The sequence below is a fragment of the Anastrepha ludens genome, chromosome 4, assembly GCF_028408465.1.
Source record: "Anastrepha ludens isolate Willacy chromosome 4, idAnaLude1.1, whole genome shotgun sequence".
Taxonomy (NCBI): Eukaryota; Metazoa; Arthropoda; class Insecta; order Diptera; family Tephritidae; genus Anastrepha; species Anastrepha ludens.
This window is the reverse complement of record NC_071500.1, coordinates 69,669,011-69,694,337: the sequence shown is the minus strand read 5'-3', so window position 1 is coordinate 69,694,337 and position 25,327 is coordinate 69,669,011. Positions and strand designations below refer to the sequence as shown.

At 38.1% G+C, this 25,327-nt stretch overlaps 1 protein-coding gene across 2 annotated transcripts in view; it reads right to left on the bottom strand.

Annotated features, from left to right (window-relative positions):
* Nucleotides 1-114: 114 nt before the first annotated feature.
* The window catches only part of LOC128859723 (potassium voltage-gated channel protein Shab), a 160,799-nt gene continuing 135,586 nt past the window's right edge, over nt 115-25,327 (bottom strand). Inside the window, exons 8-11 of one of the 2 annotated variants that reach the window (XM_054096765.1) lie at nt 5,538-6,753; nt 5,270-5,463; nt 4,924-5,194; nt 115-943 (exon numbers count right to left, since the gene is read on the bottom strand). In XM_054096765.1, coding sequence (XP_053952740.1) covers nt 762-943; nt 4,924-5,194; nt 5,270-5,463; nt 5,538-6,753 — 1,863 coding nt within the window. In that variant the 3' untranslated portion in view covers nt 115-761. Of the gene's footprint in view, nt 944-4,923; nt 5,195-5,269; nt 5,464-5,537; nt 6,754-16,876; nt 17,870-25,327 lie in introns of those variants that run through there. The other variant, XM_054096763.1, reaches the window with a different exon arrangement.

Below are 25,327 nucleotides of genomic sequence, written 5' to 3'. Positions count from 1 at the left end.
TTCTGGTTTTAAAATTATTTATGCACTTCGGACTGCTGTATTTAATGTACAATATATGCATACGTATGTATGTATAGTATATGTATTATGAAGGTACATATATTTGTATATGAAGATGTGTGCTAATATGTACATATGTATATGTGAATGGCTGTATTGGATGTAAATATATGTATATATGTATGTATGTAAGGATGTGTGTATAATTACGTAAAAAGCGATTTCGGTAAATTTTTGTTTTATTCTAAGTTGTTGTATAAAAATGGAATTATTACATTTTCAAATATTTAATATGGTTCTTTTCATATCTGAGAGCAAATAATTTAGTAAACTTAATTGGAATTTTTGTTGCTTTTAATATTTGCAGACGCTTCCTCTATGCACTTGCATTTATGTACAGCGATTTGCCTCACGCAATCCTTCTAAATTCTATGTAACTATGTATATATGGTATATGTATGTTTTATGTATGCATGTATCTAAATATTCTTAACGCCTATTAAATATTAGATTTCATTGCTTTTCTTTTCACTGCCGTTCAATACATTCCTTTTACATATTATGTATATATGTATGCATGTATGTTTGTATGTATGTATTGTATATGAATGAGTTTTACTATAATATAAATTGTAATAATTTTCCTTTGGTTTTGCATAATTATTCGCTGGTTGCTAAGCGTTTTATTCACTATCACTGTCACTGTCGGAGGGAGCAGAGAGTAGGCGTTATTATTCGCTCTTTGGCTTTTTCAGTAGTTGCTACGTGGCCTCAGTATCACCGGCAGCACCGTCTTCCCTATCATTTTGTTCATCGGAGTTGCCACGTTGTAGTAGCGAACGATTTTCATCGCTAGAGCCACCCGCTTCGCCATTGCTCACCGCGCCTCCGTCACCAGGTTCGCTGCGTATATTCACATTTGACGTGAATGTAGTCTCCGAGTCTGTGGCAAAGTAAAATTTCAGGCTTTGTTATTGTTTCTAATACATTTATATATATTTATATATATATATGTATAAATACGAATTGTTCAAGTTGACCCAAATTTAACCATCCAATTTTGTTTTTGAATAACTTTTTTACTAAATAAAAAACATGATTTTGAGTAATGGAAATCTTACGTTTTCACTGCTGCAACAGCCCAGTTCAGAAGTGTCAAACACGATGCCATTTTCAAAAATTAAAAATCTTCCGATAGGGTGATTAATTTTGCGCTACCGTCTATATACATACTTATATAAAAACATTGTACACTTATACATACATATATAAGTATATTGTACTGACAAAATATGAAATACAAGTAAGTGAATATAAATATGTACATATGTTTGTATGTAAATAAGAAGGTGGAGGCTTTACAGTGAATTAAAAAAAATCTTTATAATTTTATAATGTTGCTTTTATAATTTCGTATGCAGGAGATTTACGTAAACAGTTTTAGACGATTTGCAAACTAAGAGATGTGGCCATATATTAACGCAAGGGCTGAAAAGTCCCAGGTCTAACATATACATAGATGACACTAGTTTTATTGCATTCACCACGTTTTCGCCTTAGTACTAATCTTAAAAAGACAGCTGTTAAAATTTCATGATATTCTATTCATTCGCGAGTTATTGTGCGAAGAGTGACCCACATTTGGTATATTCAAAATAATGGACCAATAAGAATTTTGTGTTTTAATTATACACTGTTTTTTGATGGGGGAAAACACCGTTCAACTGAAGCAATGGCTTGAAAAGTCTTATGGGGACTTCGCTCCATCAGAAATAACAGTAAAACGATAGTTTTCTGACTTCAAACGTGGTCGTAGATACACCGATGATGCACAACACAGTAAACGTCCAAAATGAGGTGGTAATACCAGAAAACCTCAAAAAATTTACAAAATCGAATGGAAAAAGGAATGGAATGAGAAAGCTCTGTTGAAAGTGGGTGCCGTGTTTGCTCACTGTTGACCAAAAAAAAGTGAATCAGAAGTCAATCAAAACAATGGCAAAACTTTATGAATTCAATTTTGAATTACTCCCACATCCACCATATTCGCAGACTTAAAAAAATGCTCACCGGTAAGAAATTTCGCTCGAATGAAGAGGTTATCGCTTAAACTAAGGCCTGTTTTGAGGTAAAATATAAATCGAGATAAATTTTTACAAACGTGGAATTGAAATGTTAGAGCGGCGCTGGAATGATTGCGTTGTTCTTGATGGAAATTACTTTGATGTTTAAAGTTAATTTTGAACAAATATAAATGTGCTTTCTTTGATGGGCCCAGGACTTTTCAGCTCATGTGTGAATGATATTCATTATATATATATATACAAGTCGATAGTTGATAGTTTCAGATACCCATGTACCGTTACAAAAGTCTAACAGAAATTTAGCTATGACCTTCAGGCCCGCAGAGTCGCAGAGTTTAGCTGCCAGCTCAAACAGATCTACAAGTATACGTGGCGGTCTCTATATCAGAGAGTTTTAATGGTTATGGTAAATTGACCACTGACCGGTAAACACAGCTACGACTTTGTAAATTGAATGGCGTGGAGCCCCCAAAATCAGTTGTGGTAAACAATATATACCATTGTAAAACAAACTTTAAAAATATTGGTTCCACCGAAAATAAACCAGTTAGTGGCGATCCGAGGAAACTTTTTCCCAGAGACATTAGTTCGATTCTCCAAGATGCAAAAGCTTATGCTTCAAAATTAGCTGCGCGTGTAGGAAGCACATCAGAAAAGCAATCAAAGAGCAATTCGAAGAATGAAAAGCCTCTAATTTCCGAAGAAAATCGTAAACTTCCCTTGGAGTTAGCAAGCAATAAAGAAAATGGGATGGATTTTTTGCAAAAATTTTTCTTTACAGGATTAGTTGAAGTTTAATATATTTAGGGTAAAAGGGCAATGGAAGGGTAAAAGTTTGAAAAGAAATGCTGCACTTAGTCCGAAGAATTTAGCATCAACTGGTGGCAGAAACGTAATGGTCTGGGGATTTTTTGAGACATCTGGAGTTGGATTTATTTCAGTTTATTTTGTAATAATCAGCAAAATTTTCCATTTAATATCGAATAACTCTTTGGGGTTTTTAACCCATGAAAACAAGTAGTCGGCTTTTGTCCACCACTGTATGTATATACTTACATATATAATATTATGTGTATATATAATTCAAGTGTAATTTTCAATACAATTCTTATAAAACAAAGAAAGTTCGTTGTCGAAAAGCTGCAATCGGAACTGAGCAAATGATGTTCAGTTCAGATGGCAACGAAGTGACATTGTATTGATTTTTTGCGTATATCCCTCCTATAACCCTTATTACATCAGCCACTCAGTTGATTCTTTCAAATTCGCTGAGAGCCGGATGACGGTTTGTTATTGGCCACACTTTCTGAATTATTTTGACCATGGGTTATAATGAATATTGCGGACGTTGGAATGACCATGTGAGGAGAAAAGAGCTCCGCTGGCTAGCCGACATCTTACGAAGATAGGGAGAAAAATAGTATTTACTAACACAAACTTTAATTGATGCTGTAGGAAAAATCTATAAGTAGATACATCATGCATTGGATGCTACTCGGATGGCCTTGAAATAGGAAATTTTTAGTTCGGGGTCTTGCTTGAAATGCTCGCGTCTACGAAGAGCATTATGGTGCCCAGGGGAACAAGCTGGAAAATTGCATATACAAGTCCCTCAATGAAACTAGTGTTAATTATAGTACGTTCCATTTAGTGTACACGAATTATATACCCATCGGTATTCTCTACCCTGTCTTTTAAGCCATACGACCGCTCTTTCACAATACACGCTGACCCAGGTCTAAATTTAAGCGCCGGGCAATCCGTTAGCTTCGGACAATCTGTTAGCTGCGCTGAATAGACCACATGAGGAAAGAATAGATTTCAATATATTTCAAACATGAAGTGGTCACGGTTGCAAGTTTATCTAAGCACAGATGTTTTTGTCACCCATATTATAAAATATCTGGGGCATAGTAAAGAGTTTCAGCAAGGATATAATGACAGTGCTCACAATAAGGGAATTACGTCACTGCTTAGAGGAAGGCTTATTTAATGGCATTTATTTCTTTACATTATAGGGAGTTATGAGCTGATACAAGTTTTTGTGAAGAGTGAAAGTTGTCTTGCAGTATACGCTTGGGGAGATTCTTACGACGAACTTTAGGGATAGCCCGCTCCCAAATGTCCTTTTAAATAAATTTTCTTCAGATTTAGTGGGTTATTAAGGAGTAAGAAAGGCAATTCTTCTATTCTTCTATCATTCCTTGTGCTTCAACTATAATGGTAAACTGTTCCTGTGGCAAAACCATTCTTGTTTTTATGACCTTTTCAAATCTATCCTATGCATCCAATGCAGTTTGGTTTCGAATTTCCGATCAGCGAAATGTGCAGGTAGCAAAAATAAAAAAAAAATTGATAAATATATTTAAGCCTGTGGTGCATTGAAGCTTTCAGTGGTTTGTGTGCTCTCAATAATGTTTAAATGGGTGCCTACTCTTTACATAGCGTAGTATTGATCTTCAGATTTGCTGAAGCTTTGTAAGCAGTAGTGCATTGGTGAAAACATACAAAACAAAGAAACAAATTTCATTGGCGGTTGACTTATGAGCAGTACCATTTTTTATTTTTTATTTATTTTTGCATACCGAAGGACGGTTTCAGTTCGAATTTGGATACGGGTGACAATGCTGGCATACGATGACCCCTTTTGTGCACAATGCAAACTCAACATGACCGAATGCAGATTGGTGTGAGTTACATGGATTTAGAACGCAGCTTCAAAAATGACTGAGTAATGATAATAATTTAATATTGATTTTGAATGGAACACAAATGACGGCCAATATTGCAGTGTAACTTCACCAATGCTGATTTTGGCAATCCTTGGACATTTATTTACCTTGACTGCTGTCCCTGTTTGTTGAATCGTATCGATTATTACCGGACATATGCGATGTGGCAGCTGCGCGCGCCAGTATCGGCTTGACATGGCGCAGCGCTTGTTCCTCAGGATAACGTGGCGTTTGGAATTTTGTTGGCCGCGACTGTAGCGTCGCGGGGCCAGAGCGTTGCTGTATCAGCATCCGATGCCGTAATGGTGGTGGGGAAATAGACTTGGCTAAAATTGAGTGAGGTAATTTATTCGGTGAGTAATCGCTGCCAGATTCGCCCTGCAAACAAAACTGAAATTTGATTAGTTATATTGGTAAGAAAGTGTTCGGCAAGGTCACTAAATGAATAAGTACCATGACGGTGCCATTATCAGATACGCCCGAACCAGACATATTGTCGGCCAGCAGACGCTCGCTCTCGGGATCTGCGAGCACTCTCGAGATATCCGATTTGTTTTTAAGTATCGATTTGGAACGTCGATGGTGTTCGAGATTTGGCGATGCATCGATAGAATCTATCGAAGAGGAATGTTTGCTTTCAAATTTCGCTGTAATGAACGCGTGCAGAAGAGTTAATCAACATATCGATTTAATTTATTGAAACTTTGAATTGTTAACATACCTTTTTGCCCAACATTTTGTATTCCGAACAGATGCTGGTTGATCAACTTAGTGGCAGTGGCTAAACTTTTACCGGGCATAAAGGACGAGCGCTTCTTCTTGCTTCCGCTGCCTGCAGGACTGCTTTCGTGACTACCGCTCACACTGTCTTGTGTTATCTTGGCTTCTTCGAAGCGTGCTCGCGGTTTGTTTGACACTTCTGCCCCGGTAGGCTTTGATGTAAAACTTTGGAATCGTGTTTTACGATGTTTTGGCACTGGATTCTCATTAAGACTAACGCGACTTCCGCGTTCTTGAACTTCGAAGTTTTGGTAAATCTCGTCCATGGGACTAATACCACCTGCAGCTAAGTTACGTAGTGCCGTGTCGCCGGATGCGCTTTTCTTTACCTGCGAACGCGCTAATCCTATGGCTGTCAAACCAGTAGCACCGGTTGGGGGTAATCCAACGATATAGCCTGTTGTACCGGGTCCACTTGTCGAAGTCGACGACTCCTTTTCCAACGGATTTATATACAAGTTGTCCATGTCGATGTCCAGTGTACATGCTTCGTCCGCCAGGTCGGCAGTGAGATCACCTTGAGAGTGAAATGGATGAGTTTGGCAGCTAGCGTACGTATCCGAACTGTCTACGCTAGCCAGATCCGCATTGTTATTATTGTTGATATTGACATTGAAGTTGTTATTAAAATTGCTTCCCAATTGCAATGCTGCATTACCAGTCGCCATAGACAATCCTGGACATGCACCCACTGATGTCGTATTGAAGTTGTTGTTATAGTTATAATTGAAATTGTTATTGCTGTAGCTGGTAATGAAAGGTGGGTAACGAAATGGCGTGTCAAGTGGCAGCGCTATGGTGGTGGATGTAGTGGTGCCATACGACGACGAGGTGGATGACGATTGCGATGCAATTGGCGCGAGGCCAGTGGCAGTGTGATGGGGCAGATGGTGTGGGGTGCGCATCACGCCACCACCACCGCCAATCGAAAATATGACTTCGGCATGTGAATCGCTCGTAGCCGCTGCAATGACGCCTGCCAACTGTGGCTGTGACCTGGGCTGTAGTATAGGTGGCGCCAGCAAACCGAACTGATTGGCGCGCAGATCTCGGCTCGCCTGATTGGCAGCCATGCGCATCTCCAGGCAAACGGGCTTGTGGAAGTCCGACGTTGGAAGTGAAATTACACCCTCGGCATCGGTGAACTCCTTGAAGTCCTGCAAAGGTAAAAACAATTGTCGAAATTTTGAAATCATTTGGAAAATTGGACACCGTCGTCTTTCTCTAAACGATGTTGGAGGTTAACAAAAGTTTAACTGTTGGTGGGGTGAAGTACGTAAATGTGGGTTGGTAATGTGAGCTGTCCACTTGGAAAAAATATATTTACATGTTCGTTTTAGAAAACTTAGTGTTAGTGCGCCATTGATGAGGAGTTGAAGTGGTGTTAATATCTTTGAGGAACATAAACAGAGTTGTGTGGCCAACGGTCATTTCCAATGAAAGAAAAAATTGGTTTGCATCGACTTATACTCTTTGAGTTTGAAGAAAAAGAATTGAGTAAAATGAACCGAACAAAAATGGGAAATAGAAGAAGAAAAGAAAACAAATATAAGTAGAAAAAGATGTTAGCCATTTTAAATAAATCCAAAAACTGTATATATCAATCTATGAAGAGTAACATTTTTACAATATTTTTATTTTTTGTTCGTGTTGACCACGTTTATCACCTTCAGATATATTTCACTTTGTCTAACCCTTTTTCTGATTCTCGAATCACTTCGGACCAAAACGCGGTATGGTATGGCCTGAGCTCTTCCAGCCATACGGGCTTTGTCTTCATATATGCTTTGTGTTTGGGTAAAGCTGCCATGAGCTAAGTTCCGTGTTTATGGTGGCTGAGGCAAGATCACGAAAATGTTTTTGGCCAAAAAATTCAGATCTTTAATTGAGTTTCTTCGATAGCAGAAAATCGGCGAGCACACATAAACAAACTAAATATGACAGTTGACATTTTAACCTAATTTTCCCCGAAATTTGAAAAGTCACCTTACTATTTGAACACATTTCGCAGACATGTCCACAAGATAAGACAGAAGCCCTGCTCTGCGTGTGGGTATAACTTTATCTTCAAACAAGTTCTGGATTAGGTCGATCTTCTAGATATACCACGGATCCCACTAGCGACATATATAATAGGACTATGAATAAGTTCGTGCGGTTTTTTTTCGAAATTTGAAACTTTATTGACGTAAAATGGTTACAAATTTAATATTCAAAATATTGTCCATCGCTTACTACTACTTTTTCCCATCTTTCTGGCAATTCACGGATTCCCTTTGTGAAAAATTCGGTCGGTTTTGCCGCAATCCACGAATCGATCCATTTTTTGACTTCATCGTAATTACGGAAGTGCTGGTCAGCCAGGCCATGTTGCATCGATCGGAAGAGATAGTAATCGGATGGCGCAAGGTCTGGACTATACGGCGGGTGGGGTAGGACATCCCATTTGAGCGTTTCTAAGTATGTTTTGACCACTTGTGCAACATGTGGCCGAGCATTGTCATGTTGCAAAATAACTTTGTCGTGTCTATCGGCGTATTGCGGCCGTTTTTCTCGCAGTGCTCGGCTCAAACGCATCAATTGTCGTCGGTAGACATCCCCCGTAATCGTTTCATTCGGTTTCAGTAGCTCATAATACACAACACCCAGCTGGTCCCACCAGATACACAGCATAACCTTCAGGCCATGAATATTCTGCGCCGACGTCGATGTTGAAGCATGGCCAGGGTATCCATACGTTGCCCGACGTTTTGGATTGTCGTAATGGACCCACTTTTCATCGCCAGTCACAATTCGATGCAAAAAACCCTTTCTTTTGTGCCGTTGAAGCAGTTGTTCGCATGCCATAAAACGGCGTTCAACGTCTCTTGGCTTCAATTCATACGGCACCCAATGGCTTACCTTTCGGATCATTCCCATGGCTTTTAAACGTTTGGAAATGGTTGATTGATCAACTCCCAAAGTTTTTGCAACCTCTTCTTGCGTTTGAGCCGGATCTTGATCGAGCCATTCCTCCAATTCGGTATCCATGAACTTTGGCGGCGCACCCTCGCGTTCTTCGTCTTCCAAGCCAAAATCACCACTTTTAAAGCGTGCAAACCACTTCTGGCACGTTCGCTCAGATAGAGCATGCTCACCATAAACTTCCACCAAGATACGATGACTTTCGGCTGCTTTTTTCTTCATATTAAAATAATGAAGAAGAATTCCCCGCAAAAACACATTATTTGGCACGAAATTCGACATTTTCAAGTGTGGTAAAAATATTGTTGTTTACGCTTCAAATAAAAAACTTATACTGACGTTTGTGCCTTACGACAGTAGCTCTCCAATGAATGTTTGGAAATGTGGATCGATGGAATAATAATCAAGTTACGCCATCTGTTGTAAAACCGCACGAACTTATAAATAGACCTATTAGTTAGACAAGTCTGGCATAGAATGGATGAAAACATATTTAGGCCCCCATCTATCTCGACTGGCCTTCTATTAGTATAGTAAGTAGTTCATATCATCACTGGACACTGTTTAATTGTAACACATAGAAAGCGTTTGGGCTTTCACTCTAGTGACTTCTGTCGCAGTTGAAGGAACGCGGAAGGCATCAGTGCTAAAGTGTGTCTCTCTACATCGTTATAAAGAGTGGCAACCACTGCAACTTAACCTAACCTAACTTTATACAGTACACATTATCGTTGAAAAAAATTCTGATTATGTGAACAACCAACGCTTAGCGGAACAAAATTTCTAATGACCTTTTCCGATATCGCACGAAAAAGAGCACCAAAAATAGAAAAATACTGATTTAAAATTACCAAGATCGGAAATTCTCTGATTTCTTACGCACTAGTGATTCAAAATCTATCAAATAATCAAATGAGGAGCTGATCTGACCATGCATGAACTAAATAGATCAGAAAGGGCATATGTATCATGAATAATCACAGTGACGGACGACTGCGACTGCCTGGGCGTTGGGAATATCACAAAATAAAGGATTTTGCGCGAATTGATAGTTTCAATTAATATATACATATACATATATAAGTTTATGTATAGTCTCTTTTTCTTATTGAATGGCGTGAAAACCGCTTAAGCGATTTTGGCGGAGTTTAACAAATCCAGGGGTTTCTTTTTCATGTTAACCGGCGCCAGTTAGAAACACCAAGTGAAGCCAAGTCCATCTCCACCTGATCTTTCCAACGCAGAGGAGGCCTCCTCTTGCTCTGCTACGACCAGCTGGTACCGCTTCGAATACTTTCAGAACCAGAGCGGAGTAGCTGGATCTTTATTCGCTGCCCTGTGTCTGTGTCGCTGTATAGCTCATACTACACTTGTTCCATCGTTTGAGATATTCGTCGTCATCAATTTGCAAAGGTCCAAACATTTTCCGCAGAATCTTTTTCTCAACCACTCCAATAGAATGTTGTCATCGTCTAAGCTTCTGCGCCAGGGATGATCACTGGACACTTCGAAACCGCTATCTATCTGGTTAAAAGGAATTCCATTGTGGTGCGCTCGGTGTGAATTGGTGCGTACTTCTGTTCCTCATCCAGCAGATTCACGTATGTACGATTTGTTTTGGATGCAGTGAAGCAGAGTGTTGATTTTCCAGTATGACTTCGTTTATGGCGAGTTTTGTATGGTTGCCCTACATCGAATCAGTACGGTACAAGTATTGTGCTCCTTTACATGGTAGCTGTAGTAGACTGATGGCTGCCATCAGTACGGTACAAGTACATTTTTTTTCGTCACAAAAAATGCCGTTTTGAAACTCGTCTATCCAAAATTTATGTGTTTTTGGCAATTGCTTACGTGACGTTGCTATAATTCGGGTCGGGGCCCTCGGGATTTATATCCAGTGAAATTATTTTGGGTCAAGATTCGATGGACTCTTCTTCTGGATATGCTGAGATCTAAATAAGTTTTGAACTCTAGGCAAGCGATGTTTTTCAACTGCTAGATGCCGAGTGTCGCGCCTGTCTATCACCACCTATATTTAATGGTCTGCCACGGAGCTTGACTGTACTATAACTATCGGGAGTTTTATAGAAATTAGAGATCGTATTTCCTATGGGCGGTCGCCGTAGCCGAAAAGGTTGGTGCGTGACTACCATTCGGAATTGCACAGGTTACAATCTCTGTGCATGAAACACCAAATGATAGAAATAGATTTTTTCTATTAGCAGTAACTCCCTGGCAGGCAAAGGAGTGTATTCGAGTGTATTTCTGCCATGAAAAAAGCTCCTCATAAAAACCATTTGCCATTCGGAGCAGAAAAAGCTCGGTCAAACATCGAATAAAGGGTGTAAGCACCAATTATATATGTGTATATACCAAATATATATTTTGCATATGAAAATAAAACTAAAAAAACCCTAAAAAAATTAATTGCATGTTTAATAAATATATGCCGTTATTAATAAAGAAGAAATCGGTTCAGATAAAAATGCACATTTGCTTCTTTCCCTGAGGTACTCTAAACTTTTTACCACGAGCGGATGTCTGTTAGAAGCCTGTCTCCTGCTAAAAGAAAAGCCTCCTGAAATGCAAGCATAAGCAATCTTATTTGGTGTCGAAAGGGCTAACTTAATCCGTGTAGAAAAATTCACCACACGAAACCAAGTACCATTTTTTTGTTTTGTTAAATTTTCTTATCCAAATACTCCGAGTGTTCTCTCGCTAAATGAAAAAAAAAACGGAGTATAGTCTATTTTCTCCAAGAACTTGGTAACTGCAGTTAAGACTTCTGTTAAGTTCCAGAAATACCAGTTGCTTTTACCGGAATCGAGTGAACTTCAGCAGGTGACTTTTGCTTGCATTTGAGGTCTTCTTACAACAGATGTCTACCACAACTGGCCGTATTTTTATATAGGTATGTAAATATGCATATGTTTTCCTTTAACTCCTGGTGGAGCCATGCCCCAAGTGTATTTCTACTACAAAAAACCTCTTCATACATTAAGAGAAAAAAACTAATTAAAATTCTAACACTCTGAGAGTGTCTGAAAGTGTATTTAAAAATAATTTACATTTATAATAAGCCTTACACTGTTAACACAACATTTGCTGTTAGACTAACACTCTAAACGACTGAAGGAGAGTTTACGAATGGGGAAGGTGTCTCTGCCCGGCTAGTTGATGTCCTCGTGAGAGTAAAGGCTGACATCACTGCCATCCAAGAGATGCGATGGACGGGGCAAGGTAAGAAAACCATAGGACCTTGCGACGTCTACTACAGCTGCCATGTAAAGGAGCGCAAATTCGGTGTCGGATTTGTTGTGGGAGAGAGTCTTCGTCGCCAAGTACTGTCGTTCACTCCGGTGGACGAGCGTCTCACAATAATCCGCATCAAAGCTCGATTTTTTAACATCTCGTTAATTTGCGCCCACGCCCCGACGGAAGAGAAGGAGGATGCGACCAAAGATTCCTTCTATGAGCGCTGCCCCCGCCACGAAATAAAAATCGTGCTTGGCGACTTCAACGCCAGGGTGGGCAAGAAGGGAATTTTTGGTCCCACAGTCGGAAAATTCAGCCTGCACAACGAAACATCCGGTAACGGACAGAGGCTGATCGACTTCGCCGAGGCCCGAAACATGGTAGTCTGCAGCACCAGATTCCAGCATAAAAAGATACACCAAGCTACCTGGCTGTCTCCTGATCGAAAAACGCGAAACCAGATCGATCATGTTGTGATAGATGGAAGACACGCTTCTAGTGTATTAGATGTACGTACGATCCGAGGACCCAACATCGACTCGGATCATTACCTTGTTGCAGCCAAACTGCGCACCCGCCTCTGTGCAGCAAAAAACGTACATCTACCTACGCAAAGAATGTTCGACATCGAAAAGCTGCAATCACAACAGGAAGCCAGAAGATTCGCCACTCGACTCTCACTCCTGCTCTCGGAGAGCACTGCCCAACAAACCGGCATGCGAGAGCAATGGAGCAACATTTCTCGTTCTCTACGTACCGCCGCCGAAGAGGAAATCGGGTTCCGGCGAGCCCGAAAAAACAATTGGTACGACGAGGAATGTCATGCTGCCGCAGAAAGAAAGGATGCCGCCTATAGAGCCACGCTGCGATCGGGCGCAACGCGAGCCATGTGGGATCGCTACAGAGAGCTGAAAAAGGAAGAGAGACGTATTATCCGACAGAAGAAACGAGAGGCCGAAATACGTGAGTGCGAGGAGCTTGAGATGCTGGCCAATAGGAACAACGCCCGAAAATTCTATCAGAAAGTTCGGCGTCTTACAAAAGGTTTTAAGACCGGGGCGTTTTCCTGTAAGAACAAAGACGGCGATCTGGTGACTGACGTACAGAGCAATCTTAAATTATGGAGGGAACACTTCTCGAACCTTTTAAACAGTGACAGCTGCGCATGTCATAGAGAATGTGAAGATCCCGATACTCCAATCGTTGACGACGGAATTGTCGTTCCGTTATCCGACCATGACGAGGTGAGAATACCAATATCACGGCTAAAGAACAACAAAGCCGCGGGCGCCGCTGGATTGCCGGCTGAGCTATTCAAACATGGCGGCGAGGAGCTGGTAAGGTGCATGCATCAGCTTCTATGCAAAATATGGTCGGATGAAAGCATGCCTGCCGATTGGAATTTAAGTGTGCTCTGCCCAATCCATAAGAAGGGCGATCCTGCAATTTGTGCCAATTACCGCGGGATTAGTCTTCTAAATATCGCCTATAAGGTTCTAGCGAGCGTATTGTGTGAAAGGCTGAAGCCCACCGTCAACCAACTGATTGGACCTTATCAGTGTGGCTTCAGACCTGGAAAGTCTACCATCGACCAAATATTCACAACACGCCAAATCTTGGAAAAGACCCATGAAAGGAGAATCGACACACACCATCTTTTCGTCGACTTCAAAGCTGCATTCGACAGTACGGAAAGGAGTTACCTGTATGCCGCTATGTCTGAATTTGGTATCCCCGCAAAACTAATACGGCTATTTAAGATGACGTTGCTCAACACCAGCAGCGCCGTCAGAATTGGGAAGGACCTCTCCGAGCCGTTTGATACCAAACGAGGTTTCAGACATGGTGACTCACTGTCGTGTGACTTCTTTAACCTGATGTTGGAGAGCATCGTACGAGCCGCAGAACTTAATCGCTGAGGCACAATATTTTATAAGAGCGTACAATTGTTGGCGTATGCCGATGATATCGATATCATCGGCATTAACAACCGCGCTGTTAGTTCTGCCTTCTCCAAACTGGATAAAGAGGCAAAGCGAATGGGTTTGGTGGTGAACGAGGACAAAACGAAATACCTTCTGTCTTCAAACAAACAGTCGGCGCACTCGCGTGTCGGCACCCACGTCACTGTAGACAGTTATAATTTCGAGGTTGTAAAAGACTTCGTTTATTTAGGAACCAGCATTAACACCGATAACAATGTCAGCCTTGAAATCCAACGTAGAATCTCTCTTGCCAACAAGTGCTACTTTGGACTAAGTAGGCAACTGAGCAGTAAAGTCCTCTCTCGACGAACAAAACTAACACTCTACAAGACTCTCATCATGCCCGTCTTAACGTATGGCGCAGAAGCTTGGACGATGACAACATCCGATGAAGCGACGTTTGGAGTGTTCGAGAGAAAGATTCTGCGTAAGATTTTTGGACCTTTGCACGTTGGCAACGGCGAATATCGCAGACGATGGAACGATTAGCCGTATGAGCTTTACGACGACATAGACATAGCGCAGCGAATAAAGATCCAGCGGCTTCGTTGGCTGGGTCATGTCGTCCGAATGGATACAAACGCTCCGGCTTTGAAAGTATTCGATGCGGTACCAGCTGGTGGTAGCAGAGGAAGAGGAAGGCCTCCACTGCGTTGGAAAGATCAGGTGGAGAAGGACTTGGCTTCACTTGGTGTGTCCAATTGGCGCCGGTTAGCACGAGAAAGAAACGACTGGCGCGCTGTGTTAAGCTCGGCCAAAATCGCATAAACGGTTATCGCGCCAATTAAGAAGAAGAAGACTAGGACGCCCGGCTGACGTGGTAACAGAGACCATAGGTGCGACGACTGGAACGGCAATTAATATTTTACTTGATGGATTTCTCCCAGTGAATCTGCTCCAGAGAAGACGAAGACAGCCCCAGCGGCTGGAAAGGTCATGGCGACGATTTTTTGGGATGCGAAAGGCGTCATCCTCATAGATTTTTTTGGAGAGTTCCACAAATCATATTTTTGGAGGGGTTAAAAATGGCCGGAGCTTTGGAAGGAGTGTATTATTTTTCTAAAAGGTGACCGTTTGGAAAAATAAAATTTTTTGAAAATATGGTGCCGGGTACTTATTGAACCCGCTCGTATATGAATTCATTACCTCTGAACTTTTTATTAAAACAATCAAAGATATCACATAATTTATTTACTCTGTTGTAAATTTACTTTAAGTGTGAACAAATGTGTTTTGTTAAGTAGCTGAATGGGCTTTTATTTAATATATATGCAAATTAATTTTTTTTAAAGAAAGTTCATATTAAACTCTACAAATTTTAAATGCAATTAATCAAAATTTGGGGCCAAAGAGGACCTTATGCAATGCTAGTAAAAAGTAGCGCGACGGACGGCGGGTTAAATATGATTTTCAACGGTGGTGAAGCGCTAACTACGGCTAAGGCTCGAGGCAAATAGTATATGAGGCACTTTTCCCTTTCGGCACAGAATTTTCTAAAAGTTGGAACACTTCTAATCTTCCTTTCTCGCTGAAATTTAAATTTTTTTGTATCGAACTTTCCTTATAACTCAATACACAAGAATGGCTGTTAATAAAATACAGATGGCTTAAAATTTGACAACAGAGTATGTACTAGTTTTTCTCTAATTTACTCCGATAAACTCGGAGTTAGCCAATAATTTCGCCTACCTGATTATTGCAGTGAATTTCAGGCGGAAGTCACTGCCATAAAAGAGGGACTTATAAAAACGAGAGTATTATCCCCAAATGAAGTTTTCATATACTCGGACAGTCAAGCAACAATAAAAGCGCTGGAATTTAAAAACACTCGTCAAAGGCAGTCATAGAATGTTTGAAACTTCTAAATGACGTATCTAAATACTACAAAGTATACCTTACCTTACCAGCCCACAGGAATATATCAGGGAACTGCAAGGCAGATGAACTTGCTCGAACCGGCAGAACGCTTGATCTCCAACTGGATAAGACGCTGATACTTATGCCTATAGCCACTTGTAAACTACTTATAGATAGGGAAACCATCAACAAGGTAAATACAAGTTGACAAAACTCACAACATGCGAACTAAGCAGACAGACATGGCCGAAATAGAAGAGCGGTCGATGGAAAAGTTTGTTAAGATTTAACAGAGAAGCTATAAGAAAAATGATAGGGGTATTAACTGGTTTAACTGGCCATTGTTTAATAGGCAGCCAAGCGAGAAGGTTGGGATTCTCGTATTTCGATTTCTGTAGAAGCTGTCTTCATACAGAAGACGAAGAAACAGTCAGACACTTTTTATGCGAGTGTGAAAGCTTAGCTATGAGGAGGCTCCGCACTCTTGATACGGTATTTTTAACTGATGTAGCGGATATAGCGAATCTAAAACTAACGAAGCTTTGTTCGTTTTTTAAAGCTACCCATAGTGTAAGGATAAGCTCCAGGGGTGTCACAATGGACCTACGAAAGGTCTAAGTGTGTCGTTGCGACAGCCACCCTACCTTCCTAATAAAATATAAAATGAATTAACAAGGTAAGAAGAGTATTAAAAAAAAGTAATAAATTCAAAAGAGAAGCAAAAAAATGTGGCTATAAAATAAAGAAAGAAATATCACGTATGTAGGAGAATATGTGTTACTTACCTCTCAACAAGTGGACTTGGTATTAGTTTAATAGATGTAAGCGTATGTGTGATCAATTTGGACGTGGTGAATGTGAATTTGTGTTTACTTTTTGTTTGGCTTTTTTAAGCTGCAAATTCATCCTTTTAGACGGGTGTGGATTCTTAGCCAATTTGGTTTTATGAAACATACAACTATTACAACTACAACTACAATTTATTCACTACAAATAACTACGGGTAGAATTCTATTAACTGGGACTCAATACGAGTTGGGCTATACGTTTGGATCAAATGCTAAGGAAAAAATGTCGAAAATCTAAAGAAAAAGAGTTTGAAAACAACCGTTTCAACATACGTACGAGTATATTAAAAATGCATACTTTATACAAATAATAAAATTCTTAAAAATTAAATGAAAAATCCATGCTGTGTAGTTTTAGTGCACAGCTGCTTGTTTTAAAAATAGTATTTATTCGAAATTAAAGTGACAAAAAATATACATACATGTATACTATGCATATAAATATATATCAGCTGCAATATATAATAAGTTCACATATTTACCTACTAAGTATTCATAAGCATTTCATAAATTCATTTAAATATTTAAATAAAATTAATTAACTAAACTGCAATCACTAAAAATGTGTGTTTTCAAAAGCGTGTTCAAGTGTTTTCGAGTTTAAATTCTTTAAGCTCTGCGACTGCGCCGAAAACAACTGAGTTCTTGGCTTCTTTGGCGCCTTAGTATTACAATTGTCTAGTGTGTGTGCATGTATGTGGATGGATGTTTGTGTTTGCTACATTTACCACTAATATATTTATATGTGTATGCTTATGTACATTTCCTTATGCGAAAATAATAAATTTATAAATTTCAATTTAGTTTAACTAAAAGTACTCAAGTTCTAAGAACAAATTTCTTTAACATTTTTAGCTCATTTACAGTTAATAGTTTTTATTTTTGTCGCACAAAAATTCACAATTTTAATTTTAACAAATTCTTAAGGTTTTCTATGTCTTTTAGGTTGCATTTATATCGTGTGGTACACCTTCCTCGATTCAATCATTCAATCGACTCAATCATTTATCGTTTTTCGCTCTATACTGTTTGAAGCCAGCAAATAATTTTGTTTTCCGCTTTGTTTTGTTTTACAAACTGTCACGGAGTTTAACTGCATTTGTGAAAAATTGCCTTGAAATTGTTATGGATGGGTATGGTTTATTTTCGGTAAAAAGAAACAGCGAGTATGAATTCAGTTTCATATAGTATTTCTAATTTCGTTAACTAGTCAGCGTGCTTCTAGGCATGTATGTATGTATTTTGATTTGATTGTAGACTATGTATGATTGGTTTTTTAGTTTTTCTTGTTTTTATTGTTTTTGTGAAATTTAAACGCTATTCTCACGTAATGGAATACATTCGCCTTGACATCGTGGATAGCCCTTTAAATAAAAAGTAAAAATAAAAATTTAAATAATTATTGAAATAATGTAGAAAATCAAACCAATTAATTAATTTACGAATAGAACAGTCAACTCTTAATTTTTGTTTTTAATTTTTAAGCAAATTAAAATTAACTAAAAGAATAATTGTGTCATGTACTTATACGAAATGATCACATTTTTAAAGGTTAAAGACATCGATGGGTAAATGCTTTTAAAAGCAAAAATATGTAGAAGAGAAATTGGAAGCGTGTGCAATAGCTATGAAAAAAAACAAGTCACGAAATGGAAAATGCCAGAATGACTGCTATGTACATTCATACATACATACATACATAGAGTGATATTCACATAACTAGCACACTTGCACTATGTATAATGTATAACTATTCATAAACCTGAGTACTTGACAATACTGGCTACCTCTAACAGCCCCCATCGCTGCAACAGCTTTCCCTAATTCGCTGCGCTGATCGTGCCATTTTCTGCAGGTAGCAGATTGCGCCTCAATGCAAAATAAATACGCCCAATTTTTTTGACGCTCTCCCATTCTCATTCACTCAATTTTGTTTTTGCACGCCTTGTCAAAATTGAAAATTCCAATTGCTCAGCATTAACTCCGCGTTATTGTGGAAGCCTCAAAGAAATGGCGTGATATGAGGCAGTTTTGACGATTTTTTTGGGTTGTTTGTAATCTGTTAAGAGTTTGATTTGTTTGTAAAAATAGCAAAGGGGTTTTGAACAACGTTCCTCCGCGCATTTTTCTACTTAATGTGCAACGAATATCACTTCTACGGAATTATAATACAATTATGGTTTTAGGTGAGGTAAAAATTTCTGACCATTTCCGTTAGATATCTTTAGTGAGCCATACCTAAAAGGCCCACATTTGGCGCCAGGCGATTATCACTTGTTAAAGGATTTGACACATTTTCTAGGTGGCATTAAATGTGTCCGAAGAGAGGCTTAGGAAAATAATTTGGCCAAGTTTTTTTACCAATAGAGATGAAGCTTTAAATTAGAATTATGAAATTGCCTTCAAAATTGTCAGAATTTTACAAACAGCGCTTATTTGAACCAAAATGCAAAAAATGCTTAGAACTTTTTACTTAACCTATTATTTCGGCTGTAGCAGTATGCCGATATTTGCTGTATTCGATACATAATTTTTGCGAATGGGATCGCGCGCCAATCATATTTGACACTTGTGAAGTGTCTGCAGTATGCAAGCGGACAAGCAATGGACAGACGGCGGCCTTAATTTGGTTTACTGGCGCAGTTAATGCTGATTAAAGTTAAAGTGTGACAAGTGGTTTTAAGAGGATTAGTGAACAGCTGATTTGTTTATTGGATAGATATGTTAGTAAAGGGGCAGAAGGCAGGCAACAAATTCGAGTATTTGCTGCCCTGATACTAAAAAATAATTATTTATTTTTAAAAAATCTTTAGTTGCTATTTCAAATATCAAAACTTTTGATGTAATTTCGATCGTGTTAGTGCAAACTAACATTGCATCCATTTTCAGTCTTTCTTGTTCTTCTCCTTAAAAGTTTCATTTCATTTTTCAATAGATGTTAACTCTCATTTTTCGGCAATGCGAAATTTTCCTTAAATACGCTTAAATTATGAAAATTAAGTTTAGTTGTCAATCCGCATTAGTTGCAGTTGATTCCAGAGATAGTTCCGAATTAAGTTTTTAATCCCGATTAACGCCATCGTCTGTTTGGCTATAAAGGTCGAAATAAAGATTTCCATCACTCGGAATCATTTTTTGACTTATTAAAAAAGTTATTCAAAAACAAAATTGGATGATTAAGTTTGCTCCACCTTGCCTCATTTTATTTGTTCTACCATTTGGACATTTGGTTTTATTCAAGGTGATAGTAGTAGTAAAAAAATTCAAACTTGCATGATTTTGCGCGTATTTTGGTTTTTTTTTTCAATTTTCCGGTTTGAGGGTCAAAGTTTCAATCAAAGTGCAAAAAGGCCAGCGAAACAACAAAAAAACAAAAACGGCGATCACCTTGTCATTGAACCCACCAAATCACAAAAAAAGAAAAAACAAATCCGCTATTCTTTTGCTAAATACCACCTTGGGTGAATGCGCCTTGGTTTTGTTCGTGTTTAGCAGTTTGACGTTTAGCTGCAATTTCTCAAATACTTTCCAGCGGACCGTACACATCGTTAATCAGGCCACGTATAGTTATGGGCTTTCAATTCAAACCGGTTAGATCAATTAAGGACATTTTGAGTTCTTGCTTTCCACGTAATTTGCTTAGTTTCTTGGTGTTATTTTGCAGATCGGATGCCAACAGAATACAGCTATTAAATTCTTTCAAAGCGATCTTAGTGCGAAAAAAAAACAGAAAAAAATTGGAAGATTAGTTTGTAACAGTGGAGAACTGTTTACACAGGTGGGTGATAGTGTAGACTTAGATACTAAGATTTTACTTCCGCTGAATGTGTAAGTTAACACGAGCAAACGCGAGTCCGGCCAAAACTCTATTCGCAGTAACTCGTAGGAAAATTTAGCATTTAAGTATTTAGACAAAGTGTCGAATTTAATAATTAGTTGCATTAAATCACCGGATCATTCGGCTGCCCTTGCTCTTGCAAGCGAAATAAAATTACAAAAGTAAAATCTATACTTTTACTAAGTTGTATATTCAGCGGCCCTTAAAAATTTTGAAAAATAATGAGGTAAGACTTTGTGACTGAAAGTCGTTAAGCTTGCTCTTTCCCAAAATCCGCCTGTTCCGATCGTTGACACTTGTTCTGGAGAAGTAGCACACCCATTCTTATGAAGTGAAAACAATCTAGACCACTCGTAATTCACCTCAAAAGGCTGTGTCTTCTATGTGAAATCCATATGTTACCAGAACGATGGGAAAAGTGTTTGGCGAAAGGCAATATTTTGCAGAACTTTTGTCTACAATTAAGGTCCAACTTAAAAAAGAGCAGTTTCTAATTGCACACCGAATGGAAGTATCTTCTTCAGAGTATTATGGAAACTTATACGATTAAAGTGTTGGCTACGTCGAAGTGTGATCTAAAGCGCTTTTTTTGCACTTGACTGGTTTGTACAAATTTTACATCTCGATCATATTGAAAGCCTAAAGTTCTTGATGAGCTTTGGCCCCTGATTGGAGCTTCATGATATAGCATACTAGCACAGCATTGGAGGCAGAATGTGAAGAGGGTACCAAGGATATTTGAGACATTAATGAAATACAGTTTGGGGAAAAGAAATCCATTGTTTTTGTATAAAATTTTTACGCAAAGAGCTTAAAACTGTAATGATCGAGCTTTTGCTCTTGGGCGGTGCTACGATTACTTACGACTACGACTACCGGTCAACTTCTATTATTTCTGTGATTTTATCGACATTTTCTTTAACATCTAGAACGCCTGAAGGGAATCGACGTAACTAAAATTGCACGTAAGTAGCTGGCACAAGTATCGACATTATATATACTATTTAGAATTTCAGCGGCCTGGCTTCCATTTTCGCGTTTATAAAATAAAATAAAACCAAATTTTCTTTTCACATATCTACCGAGAAAAAAATGAATTTCTTTTTCCGCAAACTAATATATGTAGGTTTTCCAACGGAATAATAGCCTTTATCAACACACGGCAGGCGAAAAATCGGAGTGGCTTATACTTCATTCCAGCATTCGAATCCCAGTGCTATTTATACTAACATACCTCATTTTTAAACTCCACAATATTCTCTGAAAAAACATTTTCCTTTTTTCGGTAATAAGAATAAAAACATATTTTTCCTTTTGAATATTCTGATGAGCTCTAACGACTCTACATACATACGCAGGTACACAGGAATAAATGTATTCAGATATATGAAATGGGATGTAAAGCCACGCAAGCTTTTAAATTATACAGGGCACTACTTATGCACACACATATACATACATTTGTGTAGGTGTACATAAAATAAGTGTATGATAAACATGATTTAACATCTCTTTGCTCAAGGAGTTTTTTGGTTGAAACATTTACTCATAGCTCACTAGCAAGTCGTTTACGCCCTGTACCTTGGCGAATTACCGAATCCTTCTAATAAATATAACAAAATACATACAAATTAAGTAAAAATCAGTTATCTACATTTTCATTAGCGAGCGCATTTGTTGAAAAAATACTACTCAATTTTACCATTGTGTCGCCTAAATATAGTAGAGATTGACCTCGCCCGTTTCAATCATACGCTTGAGCGCGTAAAAGTTCTTTGGCGAAGGCGGCGGTCTCGCTAGCCGTTGCATCGTGTATCCTCTGCCGTGGAATACACAAACACGATTCTGGAATGTTACAATCAACAATTTTTTAGAAAACATTTTTTAAATTTTTAACTACAAATGTGTTTGTGTTTATGAATTTAAAAAACACATTTGATTTTTAATATAATAACTAAATATTTACTTTGCTTCAAAATTTTCCCAAAGGCTTAAAAAATAATTTTGTTTTGCACGAGCAGCTACTTATGTATTTATTTGTGTATTTATTTACGTGTACCTGTCTACGGCAGGTTTGGCTTACGTTTGTACCGATGGTCTGCAAATTACATACAGACATTGAGAAATATATGTATAAAAATGATTGATAAAGAATTATTTTGTACATTAGCAATGATTTCTATATAAATGAGTATGTATGCGAATTTATTTAAGTGAATAATACGTAAGTTTTTATTTATTTTATTGCACATGTAAGCCCAAAACTATATTTACAGTATATAAACTGTATTATGTAAGCAACATATCTTTCACACAGCCTATTTCCCCGAAGGATTTAATTACGGTGGAGGTGTCTGTTAAGTTTTCTAAGTAAAAGGCATTTCCACTGCAATAGAGTTAACTCAAACAACTGATATTTGTGTACATTCAACGCTTGCTGACAACGAATAGTTACCAATGTATATCAAAATTCAGCCACTCAAAATCTTATCAATTAATCTTCTTTTGGTTGTATGTATGTAGTTATGGCTCTGACTGCCTCGGAAAGTACAGTGTAAAGTGTGTTTACATTTCTGTTGCATCACTGTTAGTATAACATTTTATGTTTGATCAGCACATTTGAGTTGACTTATGAAGAACTTAAAAAATTGATCGGTGAATGGATCTGCTCAAACAACGAGGTGCTTTTCGGTACGGAATTCGAAGAAGCAGTAAACGTTGGACAATGCGTCAAAATGTAAATAAGTAATCCTGGTTTTTAAACAACGCCTTAAATATTGAGGAAGCTCTAGATTATGGATGCGTTTTGACAGAATGTTTTCAATTCCAAACCTAAAGCAATGCAAACACTTTTTATTTAACAGTTCATTAGTATCTTTCTGGACGGACAGACGGACGGTCTGCGCCCTCCTGTACCTCAAACTTTAAACTCGTTTATCTCGAAACGACTTTTTTCGGCCTGGTGTTGTTAAAAAAACAAAAACCATTCAACCGAATCGTCTTAATATGTTGTTAACAACATCACGTACGAGAATCATATTATTATTTTAATTATTTCGTATTTTTAAAAAACTGAAAGACGATTTTTAGAGTGTCAAATTCAAAACCACGCCATTTTATCCATTTTTTTTATTCTAGTACGGTACATAGCTACAGTCATACTGATTAATAATTTTTTGGTTTTTGTGTTTCAGATAAATAGAAGAGTCAAAATGGACAACACCGTCCAGGTCCAATTTTTCGGGAGTGTCAATTTCAGCGTCATTTTTTAAAATAAAAAAATTGTTTTTCTTTTTTGTATGTAAAAGAAGTTAAATAAAAAGCCTAAAACATTTAAATATTGTTTTTAATTTTTTTAATTGTACAACTAAGTTATAAAGGTTTTTTTTCGATTTCAAAAATTTATTGTTAAAAATTGGTACAACATATTTTATCCAAAATACTGTCCATCACTAGCTATAACTTTTTCCCACTTCTCTGGTAATGCATGTATTCCGTCCCAATAAAACTGCTCGCTTTTGGAGGCGAAGAACTCATCAAGCCAATTTTGGATACCTTCAACCGAAGTGAAACGCACTCCCGTAAGGGCATTCTGCATCGACCGGAACAAATGGTAATCTGATGGTGCAAGATCTGGGCTATAAGGCGGGTGGGGTAGAACTTCCCATCCGCTACCATCGAGATAGATTTTGACCACTTGTGCGACATGCGGCCGAGCATTGTCATGATGAAAGATCAATGTCTCATGTCTGGTCACCACTTTTGAATCGTCGGAACCAGTACTCGCAGGTTGAAATTGATGGAGCATTCTCACCGTAAGCCTCACACAGCATCCGATAACTTTCCGCTGCACTTTTCTTCAGATGGAAGCAAAATAGCAATGCTTCCCGCGAATGAAGTTTTGTAGGCACAAAAGCTGACATAGTCTTTGTATAAAAAAATTTTTTGTTTACACTTCGACGGAATGACACAAACTAAGAAACGACACTTAATGATGACGCTTTCACATGAAACTCGTTACACAAATACTCAGTACAATTTGACACTAGTTTTACTATATGTTTTAAATCCTTTAAAACTTAGTTGCACACCTATAAAAAAAAATCCTGAAAATACCCTAAATTTTCGAGCTCTAGACCACCGGGACCCCTTAAGCTATAAGGGAATCACTTGTTGAAACGGTAAGATTCAATACAAACAATTTATATATTTTTGAAACATCGACGAATCGAAATTTACTTCCCAGGCCGAGAGTCTCTGCTGCTAGTTACCTTGATTTTGCAATATGATAAAAATAATAAATAAATTTGCTTCTATTGGACTTGATTCTTTTTTGTCATTAGACAAGCATTTTGCTTGGAAATTTTAAAACCAAACAAACAGTTTTTGTTTTAATATATTACGTTTCTATAAAAGCATTAAAAATTATTTTTAATTTTTAATTTTAACAAAAGTTTTTTAAAAGTTATGAGAAATTAAGAAGTTATACCAAACCCAATCGCAAAAAATCGATATGAAATTGGTATGTATTGAGTTGGCAACTGAGTAATTGCGGATTTCACTCATAGATGACTCCAGTTGAATTTTTAGGTTTGCAGATGTAGTATAAATGTAAAACACATTTTGTTATTGGATAGTTTGCAATTCAGTTGTCAATCAGTAAAAAAAGTTTTTTCATCGGTTGCGTAGTATTCGTTTGACGCTCGTTGAAAAATGGAAAATCAAGAGGAACATTTACGTCATATTTTGCATTTTTATTACCACAAAGGGAAAACCGAATCGCAAGCTCATAAAAAGTTATGTGCTGTTTATGGTGTCGAAGCCTTACAAGAACGGCAGTGTCAAAATTGGTTTGCTAAATCTCGTTCTGGTGATTTTTCACTCAAAGATGAAAAACGCTCTGGTGATCCAGTGGAATTTGATGACGTCCTAATCAAAGCAATAATCGATTCGGATTGTCACACTACAACACGTGAAATTGCAG